General features: G+C 41.9%; 1 protein-coding gene across 1 annotated transcript in view; it reads right to left on the minus strand.

Annotated features, from left to right (window-relative positions):
- The window catches only part of Dus1 (Dihydrouridine synthase 1), a 111,988-nt gene that overhangs the window by 32,095 nt on the left and 60,338 nt on the right, over positions 1-19,555 (minus strand). Inside the window, exon 2 of the mRNA XM_083136721.1 lies at positions 5,172-5,417. Within this exon, the coding sequence (XP_082992847.1) occupies positions 5,172-5,405 (234 nt within the window). The 5' untranslated portion in view covers positions 5,406-5,417. The remainder of the gene's footprint in view (positions 1-5,171; positions 5,418-19,555) is intronic.

Consider the following 19,555-nt stretch of genomic DNA (forward strand, 5'->3'; position numbering starts at 1 on the left):
CGGCACGTGTTGCTTTGTCGCCTGCGTGTCGTTCGGACTGGACCGTTTTTTAATAGCTTGCTTTGTGTCGCCTCTGTCTGTTGGTAGTGAATTCACAGTGAAAGCTTGCTTATAGACTAAGGGAGATTTCACATTCAAAGCGACACGCGACCCGTAACACGTGTCGCTTCAGGATTTCACCAATCGAACGCAGGTTTGTGCTGCATGATATGCTCCTACGCTGTGAAACGTTGCTGTTGATTGGCTCGTTCCAAAGCAAACATGTGTCGCCATGGACGTCCGGAAGGGGGGAAAGGGGGAACCGCGACCCTCCGCTGGAAAATGAATGTCCAACTGAAAATTATATATTTCACACAATCTTATTTCAGCCACAGTAATTTATGTTAATTATTATAAATACCTTGAAGGAACATCATAATTTCAGACTGAAATAACGTTCTTTTGGGGGGGAATCACTATTATGGGAAAAAATATGCATTTTGCCCCCCCTGGAAAAAAATTACCTTGCTTGCCCCTCCCTGGAAAACATCCTGCGGACGTCCTTGTGTGTTGCGTGTCACTTGTCGCTCCGGTCTGAAATTTCCCTAAAGGAGCGTGTCGCAGTTGCTTTGGTGTCAAAACCCTGTGTCGCTTGTCGCTTCAACCTGAAAGCTATCTTGTGGAATTTTCACACCGAAGCGACAAGCGACACGTATAATTCACACCCAAGCGACAAGCGACACAATCCTCTTCAGTCTGAAGGAAAACATTCACCCCGCATCCGTGATCAACGGACCGAGGCTACAAGAGACACGTGCAGCTTCTCGTGTGTCTTCGGTTCGAAAGGTTGCATTGACTACTGAAAGTTCGCTTCTAAGCGACTCGCGTCGCTTGTCGCCTGTAACTTTGGTGTGAAGAAATCTTGCTCACAGCAAACTCTTCAAACCGAAGCTGCACGTCTCGCTTGTCGCTTGCTTGTTGTTCTGCTTAGGCCGTCTTCTGGATACCGTATAAACAGTATAGTCGCGAGGGTTGTTATCCGCGCATGCGCGATGAATACTTGCTTATAAACTGAAGTGTCCCTGTCGTTCGTTGCATCAGTGTGATACTTCCGTGTCGCTTGTCACATTGAACAAGTCACAGGAGAGAAACGACAAGCAACATGTTTCGCTTGGATACGAACCCTCAGTAAACGTAACTTTCCTAACCGAAGCACCTCGTGTCTCTTGTCGCTTGCGTGTCGCTCAAATTGGGTCGTTTTCTTAATATCGAGCGTAGAATCGCCTCGATCTGTTGGTACTGCCCGTGCGGTGAATACTTTTATCATAGACGGAACGGAAGGGGATCCTGTCGGTTGTCACTTCAGTGTAAACCCCCGTGTGGCTTGTCGCCTGTCGCGTTGTCCTTCTGTCTGAAAGCTCCCTGCGTGTACGATGGATAAAGAGTGGATGGGAGCTAGTAAAACAAGGTAGATTCTATACATTATCTAGCTATTGATAATCAACAAACTGTATTTGATATACTCATGTTCTTATGATTAAGGAATCATATTTATTCTCACTATAGCTACAGTGAGCAAAGAGATTACAGGTTTCACCAATTTTCGAGAATAATATTTGTGATGTCTCCCAGTCCAAAGTCTCGTCTAGTCTCGTCTCGTGGGCAACACTAGCTGTAAGTACAAAAACGCAGTGTGCTGCACACATAGACGTGACACGGTCACTAAGTGACTCGTGTGTACGATCAAGAAAGGTACATACATCATACAACCTCAAACGATTTATCATACTCTCCATCCAGTACAATTACTGCATCTCGCATCTTTTGTACAAATTACCTTTTCGAAGGTCCTCCCTGAATACTGGACACCTTTCGTTATCATATTTCGCCAACTGAACACGTACAGACGGGTTTCATACAATGTATACAGCCTGTACGAACAAGTATGATACATACTGTACACTACTTGTAACACCAAATCAACGTAGACGAGTTGGTGTTGCACCGTGTAACCAAATAGGCGCGCGAGTGCAGAGCGAGTCCAAAGAGTGCAGCAAACTAGAAGGGACTTGCAACAACATTTGCGTACATCAAGCAAAGAGGGAGGGGCTAATATTATTCTCCCCCAGGATGGTGCTGACATCTATCTGCATCTCTGTTCCTCAGAAATCGCAAATAAGAGAACCTGCACCGAAGTGCAAGGAACTGTCAGTGATAACTCAGGGGAAATGCATGACTGTATTTTCCCCCCAAAGCCAGGAAAAATCCACCTCAGCGTTCTGCAACTTCCGCCCTGCTTGCAAACGAATGTCGTTCCTCGAGAGACCGTCCCGAGAAGACATCCATCTGACAATGAATTATGCAGTGTGACTCACTCCTACGTCCGTGACGTCAGCACAATGGAAATGGTTTTCGTGGATTTCGATCAATCCATAAAGTGTATTTCGCGTCTGGTGAATATTGTATGCATCGCCTTCCTCTGCATTGTCTTCCCATGTGCATTACGTGTTGGAACGAACAAACAAAAGACGGAAACGCTCTCTATATCAATACAAGCCCCTGCTGGCGATTTTTCTTTCCAGTCAACTTGTGAATGCGGTTTCATTTCTTGCTCTCTGACTGGCTGTTGGAAAGTTACGGTGCTGTGATTGTGAGAATATCTTGCTTGCGCTGTACGTTAGGTTAGGTTAGGTTAGATTAGATTAGAAAGCCGCAAATTTGCGCTAAAAAATAGGAAATAAGACATTCTCACAGCACCGTATCTTTCCAACAGCCAATCAGAGAGCAAGAAATGAAACCGCATTTACAAGTTGACTGAAAAAAAAACGCAAGGCGCGCTGATGGCCTTCTATCCATTACACACTGAATGAACAAACTATTGAATACCGGGAACGTAAAAACACGGACTAGCACTTCGGTAACCCCTTTTCGAAGAAAAAGAACTTTCCAAGACTACAGTGGTTGTTAGAAAATTAAGGTTTCCACCAGGCTGTAGCCAAGGAGCTGAGCCCCTTTTCGGTTGTTTTCACAACCGGAACTTTTTGTTCTAGCACAATTTAAATTAGGTCCAAGTTGCGTATTGTTTCAAGTAAAAATGTTACTGGACCGTATTTAAATTGATATGGAAAAAAGTTCCTGGGCTGTATTTAAATTGGTCCGAAAAGAAAAAAAAAGTTCCTGGACCGAATTTAAATGCATCCAGAAAAAAGGTTCCTGGACCGTATTTAAATTAAATCCGGAAAAAAGTTTTCTGGACCGAATTGAAATACTTTACAAAAAAAAGGTTCTTTACGATCCAGAACCCATTTACGCTTGCTTATTTTCTCTCCTGGACCGGAATTGAATTATTTAAAATTCCTTTAACAAGCCTGCCCTTGACATTATGTTAAAAAAAATTACCGTGAAGAGTGAAAATGAAGCAGATATTATTTTGCTCACAACATAGTGTGGGATAAATTTACAGAACATGAACAGCAGTTAATACATTCCTTCATCTTATTTATGAGTCGAAGTCTAAGTAGCGTCAAGCATTTAGAAGATTCTCTAGACTTTAGAAAGTTCTTTCATAGGGGAGCTTCTTTATCTGTACCTTTGCCGCCCCTGTTTCGGCCTCCCGTTTAGACAGAAATCTGTGACTTTGACGTCATTAGCCACATTCCTAATGGAGTGTGTAGAAAGGGATGATGCCAGTAACAGTCAATTAACACTTCAAGAGATGCTTAAGATGATATAGAAAAAAACTATAGTATTTGCATAATATTTTTAAATTTTATATTAACTTAATGACTCCTCACATACACATAATTTACCTTCATTTAATACTGTTAAACTTTCGAAAAATGAACTTGCAAAGCCTCCTGATAACCAATGACCCCCCCCCCTCCGAAGGTTAAAAATGGTAGTTATGAAATATTTTATAGTATATCCCGTTTCCCCTGGAACGCAGCTACGTAATATCCACCTTTACAATTTCAGCCACTTCCAAAATCCACCGTACGCCAGTGGTTATATATGTACTGAATTGCATGCTGCGCTTCATTCAACATTGCACAAAATAAAAGAACGAAAATAAACTATGCACAATAACTCCCACCAAGGAGGCGGTTCAAGAAGAACGGGGTGTCAATTTCGCATTTCCAAATCATTGCAAGTTAAAAAAAAACACCGTTTTCCTTGAATTTTTGTAGGTTTTTCGTTGTATTTTCAAAATGGCCTGAATTTTCCACTCGTAGGTTCATTTCACTGTTCTCCAGGAGTCATGACATGTCAAAAACATATTTCAAATACAACTATTAGAGAAACAACAACTACTACTACTACTCTGGCATTCCTAAACCCGAAGGTTCACACAACATAAAATAAACTTAAAGAAACATCTACTGTCCAAACGATAGTGCCTGGCATTGTCTTGTGGTTTTACATTTTACCCTGTATCTTCAGTATATATAATGTTTACATTATAAGTATTATGTTTTATTTTTCTATATTTTTTCTTCTGTAACAGTGATGCGAAACTTGGTCCCTTACATTGAAGGAGGAACATAAATTGAGAGTATTGGAAAATAAGATCCTTAGGAAAATATTTGGTCCTAAAAGGGACGAAGAGACAGGTGAGTGGAGAAGGTTACATAATTTAGAAGTACATGATTTGTATTCATGTCCAGATATTATTAGAATGATTAAATCAAGATGACTTAGGTGGCGAGGCCATGTGGCACGAATGGGAGAGGAAAGAAGAGTTTACAGGATTCTTGTTGGGAAACCTGATGTTAAGAGACCAGTAGGTAGACCAAGACGACGAGGAGGGATAATGTTGAGATGGACCTAAAGGAAATCGGTAGGGATGGAAAAAGAGTATATAGATTTTGCTCAGGATAGGAACAGATGGAAGGCCTGCGTTGCTACAGCCATGAACCTTCGGGTTTAAGAAGGCTAGAGAGTTAGTTAACAGTGATTTTAGACAGTGTAAAGTGTAAATTATAATATGCATTTGACAAGGGTTTGTTGTAAGAGTGGTACACGAGACGGAAAAACGCCCGCATAATAAAGCCGATTCTATTCATTGCCACGGTACCATACGCTTTCCATCTCTATCTTGGACCATTAGCATGGTAGTCAGATGAGTCACCGACTGAGCCACCGCGGCCATCAAGTATAGGCTATATGTATACATATTAATATAAAAAACTTACCTGCACGATCAATGGTCTGTCCTCGGAGCACGTGGCCAGGGCCTCCTTCCTGTAGCGGGGGTCCCTGATGAACACGGAGCTGTGCAGCATCGGGGTGTAGCAGAGCTGAGCGCCGTGCCGTCTGCTGAGGAGCCGCCAGGGCAGCTCGCTCGCATCCACCATGGGGGCCACCACCAAGCGAGGGGAGCCGAGGGTGTCCCGCCAGAAATCGTAGCCCGCCTTCCTAGGCGCCATTTTCAGTGGACCCTGTGGAAACAAGCGATAAGCTAGCGTTACTTAAGGCGAAGAGTGACACACTCGCACCAGGCATGCATTTATTTCAATATCGTCGGAATGGGCACTGCTTGAAAAAGCAAAACATAGGACAAGGGAGTATGAATTTCTCCCCATGTTGAAAGTGGAAGTGGTTATATAAGTTGATTATTAAGCTAGATACGATCTGTAAAATATACGATGAATAATTATTTATAGACTCTTCATGAACAAAGAACTTCAACTTGAAGTTACGGCTAATCGAATGGAAGTTTAGACTTTCCTAACACAAGTAAATTCTTCAACCTGTCCTGTTTCCATTCGTGTGTTTTTCTACACCATCGGAAGTTTGATATTACCAAGAGAACAAGTAAAACAATACTCCCATAAGCGTAACGCTAAGTTTTCTCCCCCTTCTACAACCAACCAACCAACCATCGCAGATACTTCTCTTTCCTCAAGTCGCCGCGGGGAAAGGTCAGTGGGGGTGGAGCAGTTTGTGTCCAGCCACCCGCGCGAACCCTAAACTGTCCCTCTTGCCCTTAAAGATCTAGATAGATCCATATCAGACGGCCAGCTAGCGACAGCCATACAGTATTTCCAAGATTACAAAGGTTTGACAAAGGAAAGAGAAACTCGTAAGTGTTCCCCTGTGTTCTAGGTTGAGACTGCTGAGTTGGTATAGGAGGCGCTGGAATCTCTGAAACTGAAAATGGCGTCACTGCAGGAGAAAGCTCAATGTGTTTTATGGTATCATGAGACCAAGTCACCGATTGCTCTACAGCGAAATTTTAGGAGTGAATATGGACGACGACCACCTGATTACAAACGCATCGTTGCGTGGTATGACAAGTTTAAGGAGACCGGAAGTGTGCTGATGCTGTTGCTGGTGCCACCCAATCACAACACATGGCGCGAAATTGAATATCGCCTAGACGTTCTGCGGGCGACAAAAAGGGCACATGTGCAAGTGTAATGAAATTGTAAATAAACTAAACGAGTTTTTCTTTCGCCACAAGTCATGCAGCTGTACATGTAATAGTTTCTTTGTAATAAACCTTTGTACTGTTGTAAAGACTTTATGGGCATGACCTACTTAACCTACTCACATGTGCATCTAATAAGAAATAAACACGTGAATAGCTTAGGTAGTTTAGATTTGGTAGTGTTAGGGTATCTTGCTCAGCAGACAATAAATACATGACGTCATAACATCGTTGCTGACAGTATATTTCGCAAGTTGTTACAGCTGTCGCTAGATGTTTGTCTAGACCAGTGGTTCGAAACTTTCATTTACCGCGGGCACTCTTTGATTTTATCTTTTGTTTTTTTCGGAGTACAGAACTAAATATCTAAAGTCATAAAGTGCACTAAATATTTATTTAAATGTTGTTCATCAACGTTTTTATTACAATTAGACAACATTTTATTGAAATAATAGTAATAAATAATAATAATGAACAGTGAACAATATTTCATTCCTGCACATATCTAAAGAAACATATCAAGATCGCTTTGTCGTGCTTCTACTAACGCTAACTCAATATTGACAAATGGTGTGTATATACAGGGTGATTCTAAAGGTATAGTACAAACGAAAACCACAGATTCCTCCCATGAAATAGAGACGAAAGTTCCCCTTCCACTTTGCCGAGAGATGCCTCCGTGAGGAGCTAGACAACGCCGAAAACGTGTGAAAATGAACTTCACACCTCTGTACAGCCAGTACCAGTGAAGATAGAAAGGCGGAACAAACGAAGTCAAAAGGAACACCAAAGTCGCCCATCCGAAAAACACTAGGCGGCAGCTGAGCAACGCATGCGCATGGGGTTCCACAAAGGAAATAGGAGTGTCCCGCAAGACAAGTGAAGGGAAAGGGTAGCGATCGACAACGGTAGGGAGAAAAGAAGCAATGAAGCATGAAGTAACAATTGCACAGCGGGAAACAAACACCATGACTGAAGCAGTGCAGTCGAGAAAAGTAGTGCGGGGTTGCAGAACCACGGGAGGACGACGTAGGATGGAAAAACACACCGAGAATGCAAGCAAAGTGGTCCGTGACACTCGACAGGCAACAGACGCGTACATGGTTCGGGGCAGAAATGGCGGCGCTGGCGGTGCAGCGCAAGGGGAGTCCCCAAAACACAGTGGGGAGACACCGCAGCAAGAACAAAGCACGGTGCAACAAAAGAGAAAGAGGACCGGACGGGGAATGGTACCTGCCAAGGAGACAACAAATGCGGGACGAGGGATTCCACGTAGCAGCACCGAGGGGATGTCACACAGAGGTCGTGCGCCAGCAGGACAAACACAGCAACTACGGGCACAGGAGGTTATTGCTAATGAAAGGTGCACGTACAGATAGGACCACGTACCCCGTACTGACGTTGTAACAAACGTCGTGATGGGGCCCAATCAGCCTCTTAGAAATGAAGCCGGAGGCACATCGCTGGGTGGGAGCGGGCGAAAGGCTGCTGGAGTGTCGTACGGACCCCACCACTCCGTACGGTGGACGACACTAATGGACGAATTCCATTCCGATCACCAGGTCCACCGTTCCCAGACCTGACGCGGCTGCTTGCTTCCGAGCGCAACCCCAGCCGAACAACTCGAGTCCCTCCTCGGCCGCAGCCTTCCGCTCCGAAACCAAGCGTGGCCTCACACCACCGCAGCCGCACACTGCCGCGTGGGTGTGAGACCGGGCCGAGCAAGGCTGGACAGATAAACTGCGTGGGACAATCGTGTAATGAAGCTACGTGGGGGTATGCACGTCTGTTCAACTGCTGGGTTACCCCACATTGGTGTACACAAACACCACACGATCGTACGTAGTGCTCCCCGTCGGCTCGAGCAAGACGGACGAAGTACGTGTTGTGGGTGAATGGGGCAAGAATGAAGGACGCTACATGTGTTCCACGATGACAAGGCCCCAGAGTACATGGCCCCAACTGACGGCAGTGGTCAGGTAGTGAAGAGCACAGGCACGGGTGGCTCAGGAACGTCAGCTGATTGTACCACAGCGCCGTGCGGACGTGTGGGCTGATTGGAAGTGCAGCGTCAGGGAGCGTGTCAGCGAAAGAGCCGGTGCGGTGGTGGTGTGCTTGACCTACGACAATTGAGTACGTTGTTTCGAAGCCGTTGTGACCAGTGTGTGTGTGTGTGTGCCACATGTGCAATGCAGTACAGTATTCCATAATTGGGACTATCCTCACCGTACCATGGAACGCTACACATTTGTAGAACTGAGGGACATGCATTTTGTCTACGGCCTTGCAGATGGCAATGGCCGAGCAGCTGCACGCCTTTATCGCGGACCGTATCCGGAGAGGCGACAACCCGACAGCAGGTTGTTTTCGAACGTGCACCGTACCCTTGGTGAATCGGGTGTGTTACGTGCAGGCCATCATGTCGGTCACCCAAGACATGTGCGCACCGCGGCGGTCGAGGAGGACGTACTTGCTCGCGTGGACGACACACCGTCCACTAGCACCCGTAGCATTGCACGTGCAGTAGGAGTATCACATTCAACAGTGTGGCGTGTCCTTCATGATGATCTGCTGTATCCCTATCATCCACAGCGAGTCCACGCGTTGCAGGCTGGGGATTACCCACGACGTGTGGAATTCTGTCAACGACTGTTGCAGTTGTGTACCGACGATCCCCGTTTTTTGCGCCATGTGCTTTTCACGGACGAGGCAACATTCACCCGTGAGGGCATCTTCAATTGCCGAAACAGCCATGTGTGGGATTATGAAAATCCACATGCAGCAGTCGAGGTGCACCATCAGACCCAGTTTGCAGTGAATATCTGGGAAGGTATCATCGATGAACAGATTATCGGTCCATACCTGCTGCCACCACGTTTAAATGGCCGCCTCTATCGCACCTTTCTTGCATCAGTCCTTCCAGAGCTGCTAGATGTACCCCTCAACGTGCGACATCGTATGTGGTTTCAATTGGATGGAGCGCCTGCACATTCGCAGTGCGAACCCTTTTGCACCGTACCTACCCACAGCGCTGGATCGGCAGAGAGGGCCCCGTCCCTGGCCCGCCCGTTCGCCTGACCTCACACCAATGGATTTCTTCTTGTGGGGCAGTAGGTGGAACCGCCGATCCTAGAACTGTCCTTTGACCTACTTTCTCGCCTTAATGGATTTCTCGCGTAAGGCACGAGCAGTGTTGCCAACTCCTCACTTGAAAAATCACCAAGGTTTTTGTTTTACGCACTAAACTAACCTACAATGAGAGAAAAAATGGAGAGAAAAAAGCTCTGGCATCACTTTTTAAGCTATTTTTTATGCTAACTCGTTTTTTGACCCACATTTGAAATGACTTACGATATTTTCCTATAAGGCTATTTTTTTTTTACTGTAAGCCCCCCCCTTTCCCCCAGTGTAATCTGCCACGACCTGCTAATAGGCTTTTGCTCTCAGCGTAATCCGTTTTATGCACTAAACTAACCTACAATGAGAGAAAATTAGACAGAAGAAGAAGAAAAGCTCTGGCATTAGTTTTTTTAAGCTATTTTTTACCTTCGGCAAATCTTGCTTTTAGGCCATCTCGTTTTTTGAGCTACATTTGAAATGACTTACGATATTTTCCTATAAGGCTGCCCCTTTTTTACTGTAAGGCCTCCCCCCCCCTCTCTCCCCTTCCCCCCTCTTTTTTAGTGTAATCTACCACGACCTGCTAATAGGCTTTTGCTCTCAACGCAATCTGTTTTACGCACTAAACTAACCTACAATGAGAGAAAATTAGACAGAAGAAGAAAAGCTCTGGCATCAGTTTTTTTAAGCTATTTTTTACCTTCTGCAAATCTTGCTCTTATGCTACCTCGCTTTTTGATCTTCATTTGAAATGACTTACCTATAAGGCTGCCTCTCTTAGTGTAAGGCCCCTCTCAGTGTAATCTACTACGACCTGCTAATAGGCTTTTGCTCTCAGCGTAATCTGTTTTTACGACGTTTTACGGATTAAAACTAACCTGCAATGAGAGAAAAGTGGACAGAAAAAGCTCTGGCATCACTTTTTAGGCTATTTTTTTTACCTCCTGCAAATTTTGCTCTCATTTTTTTGACCTACTTTTGAAATGACTTTCCTATAAGGCTGTCTCTTTTTACTGTAAGGTCCCTCAGTGTAATCTACCACGACCTTGCACTCTCAGCGTAATCTGCCACAATGTTTTGTTTTTAAAACTCTCAGGTGTGATCTTCTACAATGTGTGTGTGTGATAATCAAAATTTATTTTTTGTTAAGGAAATCCCTGGCCCCCATAACCTCGCCAGGGTGCGTGGTGCCCAACCAAAAAAGTAAAGGTTTTCCCGTACGGCCTTCGAACGTAAAATTGATTGACGTGGGGGACAAATCTCTTCGGGGATGTTTTTCAATTTGTATATTTACCCGTGCATACTATTTATTATTAATTTAGCCGTGTTCTGTTTGGTATTTATTTCGAGCAGTTTGCCCGGCGGTAAAATCTTATTGTTTTTTAATTTTTTTTGATTTTTTTACGCAAGAACATGGCCTTGCGTATGCACGTGGCGTTTAGCGTGTCCTGTGAGAAATACACGTGAAGATCAGCTTTCGTACAACCGGCTGGATTCGTGACGCTGCGATAAACATTAACTTCCGTACCGGGCGGAACGTCCGTTCCGGCGGCGTGGAATTCGCGCCTCTCGACAAGGGGGGAGATTTTTCGATAACGCTCTTACTGTTTCCAATGTACTTAGGTTTTTTGATAGACGACAACAACGGAGTCATCAATAAGTAAACATCTGTGAACTCGGTGAACAAGTCAATTTTTTTTCAGTACGTCAATATTTTTTTTCTTATTTCTTAGTGAATGGGTTATGGATGACTTGCAACGACGAAGGCCTTCTAGCAACACGTACTTAGCTTATGCCTCTTCCACCGAACATTCAACACGAGAGGGCTGTGTTAAATATACAGAACAGCGATAACAAGTGTGTTTTTTTGGTGTATATTGGCTACACTGCATCCTGTTTATTGCAAAAATAATCCACAGTGGCTTGGATATTAAAAACAATACGAGTCCGAGTTTTGAAAGTGTAATGTCTGGCATCGAATACCCGGTGACTATTTCTGATACATCAAAATTCGAAACACGAGCACGAGATTCAGAAGGAAAACGCTTAATGATCAACGTGTATTCCTATACGTTGGATAAACATGTCGTGCATCCCCGTCAGGATAAGCGATGTCGACGATGATGATGCTCGTGTGATTAATCTTCTTCTAATTTCAAACGACAGTGTTCACTATTACTGTCTCAGGAATGTTATGCTTTTTTTTTCTCTATAAAAAAGAGAGATTTGTGAAAAAGAATTTCCTAATTATTTGTTTTTTTGTCACAAGAATTGTTTGAATTTCAAACATTCCTAAGTGTTTGCTTAAAGATTGATGCATTAACCTGTTAAGAATGTCATATTAATAATACCGGCTCGGAAATGTCATGTCCTCTTCCTCTATAGAAGGTCATATAAATGTGCTAATTGGTTGGTTAGGGGGGATTTTTTGATTAGTAAATTGAGGTTATAAATACGTATGTATAAAGGTTTTGCTAATATGGAATGCTAAAGCTTAGTACTTGGCTCTCTCAGAGATTCGAATTCTATTAGGTTAAAAACAGCATAGAAATTTCACAGCAAGAATTCTCATATTTACTGACGATATTCTTAACAACCTGTGTTTTGATTCCACTACAAAAACTTGCAATGGTATTGGGAGGTGTCACGAGTTCAAATTTTAGACGATTTCTGTTAATCTGCTAAGGCGATATCAGTACGAAAAAATTTGTAAAAAAGAAGAGGCTAATGGCAACGATGAGGATGAATAATGATAATTATGATGAAATTGATGTGTAACACTTAGAAAACAAAAACAGCTACAATTGTCCCCCTCCCCCCAAAATACAAGGCAGTTAACAGAGGTGTGTATATTTGTTGGTTTACGAGTCTGAGGGCTTAAGTTAGTATATTCACTATAGCTATACATATTAAAAAATGAAATGACCTGAGCAATAAAATATAACAATACCCATTTCTGGCTTTTTTTGTCGGATGACGTAGTGGTAACGTTTGTTGCAATCACACCTCTGATGGTGTATAAAACTTAAATGTTTTGCATAACATGAAATATTGTTAATGGGAATGTGTTGTTTCTAATGTTAAATATAGAAAGCAGATAACAAGAAAAAAGAAGAAAAGAAATAATGTTGCAGGTAGATACGGAGCCTCAGCCCAAACACATATATGATCAGACAGGATGTCAACGATGCATTCATAACTAACATGTGATTATTCAAAAATTGAAATAGTACAGTAAAAAACAACTAACTAACTAAGCCAAGCGTCAGGTTAACCTTGCAGCAGGTTTTATGTATCAATCCGCGCGAGAACTGAGCTCAGAATCTTCCGTGCCAGTTTTTCCTCAACCGCCGAGCTGCTTACATCGGAGACACTGAGAAAATCTACAGTATTGCCAACCGCACAACACATCAAAACCCGCATGCATGTCAAGTGGATTGTATTTTTGCTTTTTTTTGTCTCCTGAAACATAACATTTTAAAAGTACTTTCTGCGCATATATTATTTAATAAATGTGTCATTAATATAAGAGCGAAACAACTTCTAAACATGAGAGCATGTGTGTATATTTCGAGCACGCAAAAATAAAAATAAACAAAGATAAAAGTAAACAACGGTAGGCCCCTCTTGAATTTAATGACAAATTATTGTTTTTGGTTTAGAAAGAAATAGATTTATGAAAAACTTGGTTGCTTCGTTCGCAATAAGACACACGCACTTCAAGTTGCTGATAATCACCCTTCCCTTTCTTTGCGCGGAACAGTAAATATACGCCTTCAACAAAACTTTCATTGCCGCCAGTAAATGAAACAATAAGCCTCCCCCCTTCCCCTCATCGTCGGTTTCTTCAGCCCTGGCGGTGGTTTTGCATGGTGGCATCCTTCCATGGTTTATTCCCTCTTCCCCCACTCACCGAGTTGAAGGACGTCTCGTCCAAATAATAAACATGTTTCTTCTCACTGCGATATATTTTAATACCGCGGAGATTTTTTTGTCGTCAAACAACAAACAATCGTTTCCTCTTGCTAAACTCAAACCGCAAATCATTCAACACCCGTGATACAATTCGTGTGCACATTGACGGCAAATCACCTCACGCCCTGTTTTACTTTGATCTTGTTGCCGCAAGGAGGATTATGCATTTAAAACAACTTGCTTGACTTTGAAGAACATTTCCTTTCGGATGAAGCCCAAAATAACATTCGGGTAAAACCGCGCGCTGAACAGGAGATTCAGCCATTCTCGCCGCTCTACAATAAACATAGGGTTAAAATAGTGGGAGGTGCAACAGTGCTATCAGCGATTTCACGCGCTCTGCAACGCATTCAGTCTCGCTCGACTCGCTCTAAAGTTTCAATGTCTCTTCAACGCATTACAGATTCGAGTTGGCGAATCTGCGGTTCTAAGTTCGTCTGCACAGTGATTGCAACCAATTAAGTCCATACCTGCTAATCAATGTATTATTTTGTCTGTATATTACAAATTAAATAACTGTTTTCTTGCAAGTATGCAGTTGTGTCGGAATAGAACCCGTCTCAGTGGAACTATATTCTTGCGCGCACGTTTGGATCTACATATGCTAAAACCTGCTGCAAGGTTGACCTGACGCAGGGCTTAACTCTCTATGTTTTTTTTTAAACCGCCACGAATGAGAAAGGAATAAAGGAGATTTTTTACAGGAATCTTGTTGGGAAACCTGATGGTAAAGGACCAAAACGAACATGGAGATGAATCTAAAAGAAATCTGTAAAGATTGGAATAGAATATATATAAAATTTTGCTCAGGATAAGTACAAATTGAACTGTAACTACGAATTTTCAGAATCAAGAGTGCTAGAGAATTAATTAATTAATTAATATTTAATATAATGAAGGTAGTAATATAGTATTCTTATTGAGAAGAGAATTTCTACAAAACTTATTTTTCCTCGTACGTTTACTAATAGCAGTTACATTTGACATGTTTGACTAATCGCGAATCAACGTACGGAAGCCGTTGGAAGCAGTTTGAAGACTGAAATGGCTATGGAAGGACACTTATTTTAATGTTAATATCTTAGTATAATGTTTTGAGAATTGCTTCTCGATAATGTTTGGTATATAATTTAATCTGTTGTTAGATAAAATACATAATTATCAGAATTTAAGGATAGAAAAATATGAAGAGCGAATGAATGATACGTTTGACTAATCGTGAAGATAAGTATCACAGTACGTTTTATCGTTTCTTATATAAACGTTTCAACGTTTAAGAACGTATAAGAACGTTTACTGAAACGTTTCAACGTTTGTTTTAGCAATTCTCAGTACACCTTCTAAAATACTCTCGACATGTACTAGAGCAATATTGTCGAAAACGATTGTATTTATTAAAAGATAAAAAAAATAAACGCTCACATGACACTTTGCCAGAATAAAAACAAACCAAATTCTACTATGAAATGAGAGAACGGTGACCTTTTCAGTGGAACAGGTGGACATATTAACTAAGCTCTGAATATTATTAGCTGAACCAAGAATACTTTGAAAAAACAGAAAATTCATTTTGTGATCAGAAAGATAAATAATCGAACTGCATACTCGCTCTAAAGCGAGGACCAAACTGAAGTGTTCCACCATCCGAAGTTTTTGATTACAATGTGACAATGATAGCCACTACGTTATCGGTGAACACTCAAGAATGTTTTGAAGTTAATGATTTAATCCACTGAACGATCTGAAATCTGAATGATTTTCAAAGATCTTGTTGAAAATAAGACAGTGGAATGTTAAGAGTAGATAAAGTTGATTAATAGTATATTTCCATCAAAATAGTTAAAGAGATGTCCGGTTGGGTAAATATAGTACTACTGCGCCGCAATTGGTGCAAACTAATGCTTCCGTCTGTCACTATGGAAAGACCAGTACACCAATTTCCTTCGGGTCCATCTCAATATTGTCATTCCATCTTCATCTCTACCTTCCTGGAAGTCTACTATCACCAATTTTCCCAGCAAGGATGTTGTAAACGTTTCTTAAATGCGTGATACATTAGCATGGTCAAATTTCCCAAAAGGTGAGAATTTAGCAAGTCCAGAAACTTTTCATCTTTTACTCTTGTCATTGTCACGACGTCCTGATGGAAAATGTCCAATAGATGATTCACTGCATTTGTGAACGTTGCCTCTCTCTCTCTCTCCCCCCTCCAGTTGTTTCGTGGCTCCATTCTTCATGGTTACGCACGGTTCAGCATTCGATAGCCTTAATAGAATTCGACTTAATAGTTAGGCCAGCCCTCTGCCAATACACTGTCAACTTCTCCAACTAGGCTAACGCCAAGTCTCCGACATTCTTTACACAGTACTTCACGAAGATCATTTTTTGTTAATTTTCAGTGTCAATCTTCATTAGGATGCTAAATTGTTGTTTACAATCTAATGTTTCTGCAATGAATATGTATTCTGACTTACTCGTGACTTTCTGCATACCTTTGAGCTCTAGTGAAGAAAGAAAAAACACATCAACTTTAAAGTGATCGGACCTTTGAGGGTCATAGATCACGATATACAGTCACGGACACTGCCGGGTTGTAATAAATACATTGATTTTCAATAGAATTGTTGCATCAACCTCGACGTTTATTTATATACGTATATACATATTATATACGTATATAAATAAACGTCGTTTCTCACAACGTTGCAACGTTTAGAAAGTCGTTGATTTTGTTTCTGTATTTTCCGTCGTTGGGTTTCCTCGTCATGTCGATCGTCGCGAATCCGAAATCGTCACCGTTCCAGCAAGTAGAGCAGCAACGTTCCGAAAATTAATTATAGTTCATGTCTCCGCCTACGTAGTCATCGTACGCATGCTTGAGGTTGGTGTGATCTTGACGAAACAAACATATGAAATTAGCATTGTCGCGTACTAACTGTTTTGGAATTTTGGAAAACGTTTGAGCTAGGTAGAAACAATCCATTTTTTTTGTGACGACCTTGCGTGAAAAAATTGCGAATTTCATTTTGATTTTCCAGGATGGCGTCGTCGAACACAACGACTGAATTTTCACGACAATCGTCGAGTGGTTTTATTTCCGAGGCGAACGTTGCAATGTCCAGACCATCGTACAGTTTCATCAGTTGCTGGTATTTGGATTGCTCCAAACTTTTCGAGAACACGTACAGGTGCCTGTTCTCAAAAGGTAACAAGTTACCTTTTGAGATGCATTTACCTGGCTACCAGTACTGCGGACCGGGTACCAAACTCGAGAAAAAATTGGAGAGAGGGGACAAGGGTGTGAATCCGTTGGACGCCGCATTGAAAAAATCACGACATTGCTTACAACACCACGCAGACGGATCTGGATGCACGTCACGAAGCAGACAGAAAGTTAGAGCACGCAGCTTTCGAAAGGTTCGTGAGCAGAGACGCATCGCTGGGTGAACGGGTCGCCGCACTGGGTAGAGTCCAGCGCAGATAATTCTGCCGTGCGATGTGCGAAACAACTAAAAAAGCAGTGTTGCTAATGGAGCAGATAGAAAAATCGCTGCAGTGCGCCGATGCACAGCTGTTACGTACAACAATAAAATTAGAGAATTCAGGTCTATCTAACGTTGAGTTTTAAACGTCATGCATTATACCAGGACTAGGATTAATATGTACTAACAAGTGACTTTGTATGTAGCTACATACATATGGACTAAAAATTCGCAAAATATGAACTAACACATAAGTAAAATTACCAAAAATGCTGCAAAGAAGACTTCTTCATACGATTCCTTATTTGAGTGATTTCAAACAAAAATAAAAAATATATATATTATTTTTCATTGCATTAATGTACTGGTGGCGTTCTAACTTTTCACTTCCAAAACCCGTATACACTGGTATGGAACTGCAACGGCAGATAATAACATGCCAACGTGTTAAACCGCTACAATTGCACCATAACACTCCTCCTGAAGCAGTATTATTATTTCCTCTCTGAGATCGGCGACAGTCGGTTGCCTTTGTTGTACATTTACAAAGGATGCCGGCTTCCACAACAATAACAAGTACATATACTGCCACTAGACGATAAGCTGCGCGGCTTTTTCTTTTGTTATGAACCAGGGCCGGCACTAGTCATTTTGCCTCCCTGGGAGGTGGCGGCAGATGCCGCTCTATTTCGACCCCCCGGTCATTACGCAGCAACGGAAAATTGAAAATCAATATATTCCTAACTAAAACATCAAAATATAAAATAAATAATGAGACTTCTTATGCTATTTCAATACTATTCAGCGCAAAAGAATATCTCGCTCGATCACAGTTTTCAATAGGCTTATCACCCATCAAAGCATGGCAATTTTAACACAGAAAACAATATGTATCGCATTAAGCAGCAAAAATGACAGCCTCCTCTATGCAATTTCTACAAGAACACGTGCCGGAGCCAGAGTTGAAATGATGTTGGAGCTACATAATTTATTTATTTTGAATAATTCCAAAATTATGAAATATGAACAATTTGTTGCTGCTGTTCGCTGCTCTCTTGCCAAAATGCTTTATTGGGATGCTAACACCATGACTGGCTTCCTCCTTCATGAACTCGTGCACGTTGCTTAGAATTTCCCGAGCTTGGCTATGCAAGGTTTTTGATTTCAACTTCGACAGAACTGGAGGCATTATGGAATTTAACGTTCATTAGCAAACACACACTTTTACATACACACACGCAATACACGCACACAACGTCAAACCGGTCAAATACTTAGTATAAAATAAAAATATGGTGCTTCCAATCCAACAAAACTCACCGCCACTTTACCTGCCTTTTCCCCTTCCATGACAGAAATAGTGCTTCATTATTACAGTTGGCAACACTAGTTACTAGCTAGCCAATGAACATGCACTGCATAAAAGAAGCAAGCACTACGCCGTGCTATATTGCCACATTAGCGTCCCTACCGAACGGTGGGAACCGCGAGCTGGAGCGCTATTCAATTGTTTTCAATGATGTTTGCGCGAGTGTGTCCAGGAATGGAATGACAATGTGGTAACAATAGCGAAGGTTATCGAGCAGGGTAGAACACACGATGTTAAGAAAGAGGGAGACGAAACGAAAATTCGTTTCTACGCAACGGCAAATTTACGTGTGTGGCACTCTACCACCATCGCCATGAACACGAAACAAAAATTGGGGTGGGGTATATAAATAACATAGAGTGAAAAATAATAATAATAACAACATGTCTCGTATAACTGATTTGCCGCCCGAGCTACTATGTAAAATATTTAAACACGCAGTAAACGGAGATTGTGAGGATGTAGGGAAACTTATAATCATAGCAAGAACGACGCCGGAATTTCGCATCCCTTGTGAAATGGTTCTCAAGGACCATCTTCGGGAGATCAGCGGCCTAAGGTGCGGTGATCTCAACATTCTGCTTTCGGCTGCAGGGGAAAAATTGAACGAGAGGTCGGACAAACTGGACGAGGCAAGGCAGGGAAGAAGGCAGTACACAGTAGATTGGTACAAATCTATGCAGGAGACGAAAAATATCATTAAGCACATCATCGCGTTTTCCGAAGCACGGACTTTCTTCCTCTGTTAAAAAAAAATAATAATATATATACGTGTCAAAAAAAACAACAACTTGAAGTTGGCAATAGAAATATTTTTTCCACACTTAGAGCACAGTTTGGTCGCACATATTCGCTTTCCCCGGCACACAAGTACAACAGTGCTTTTGAAAATGTTTACTTGACACAGCAGTTTGGCACGTAGGGCAATTTTTTACAGAACGCATAATGCAGAGATTTTTTGGGGGTATGTTATTTAATATCCAATGCTGTGCAATGCAAAATATAATTGTTCACTTTTTTTTAACTATTCTCTATGACCTTACTTGGTTTTTTTTTTTTCGCCAAATTATATGCTTCTAGTCTCCTATACAATACAATATACGAACAATATTGTCAACAGTATCATATTTGAGCAGGTCGCTTGTCACCTAAACACTACAGCTCACAGGTTGGTAAAATCTGACATGAAAGCAGATAATA

Source organism: Lepisma saccharinum, chromosome 15, assembly GCF_977018435.1.
Source record: "Lepisma saccharinum chromosome 15, izLepSacc3.1, whole genome shotgun sequence".
NCBI lineage: Eukaryota > Metazoa > Arthropoda > Insecta > Zygentoma > Lepismatidae > Lepisma > Lepisma saccharinum.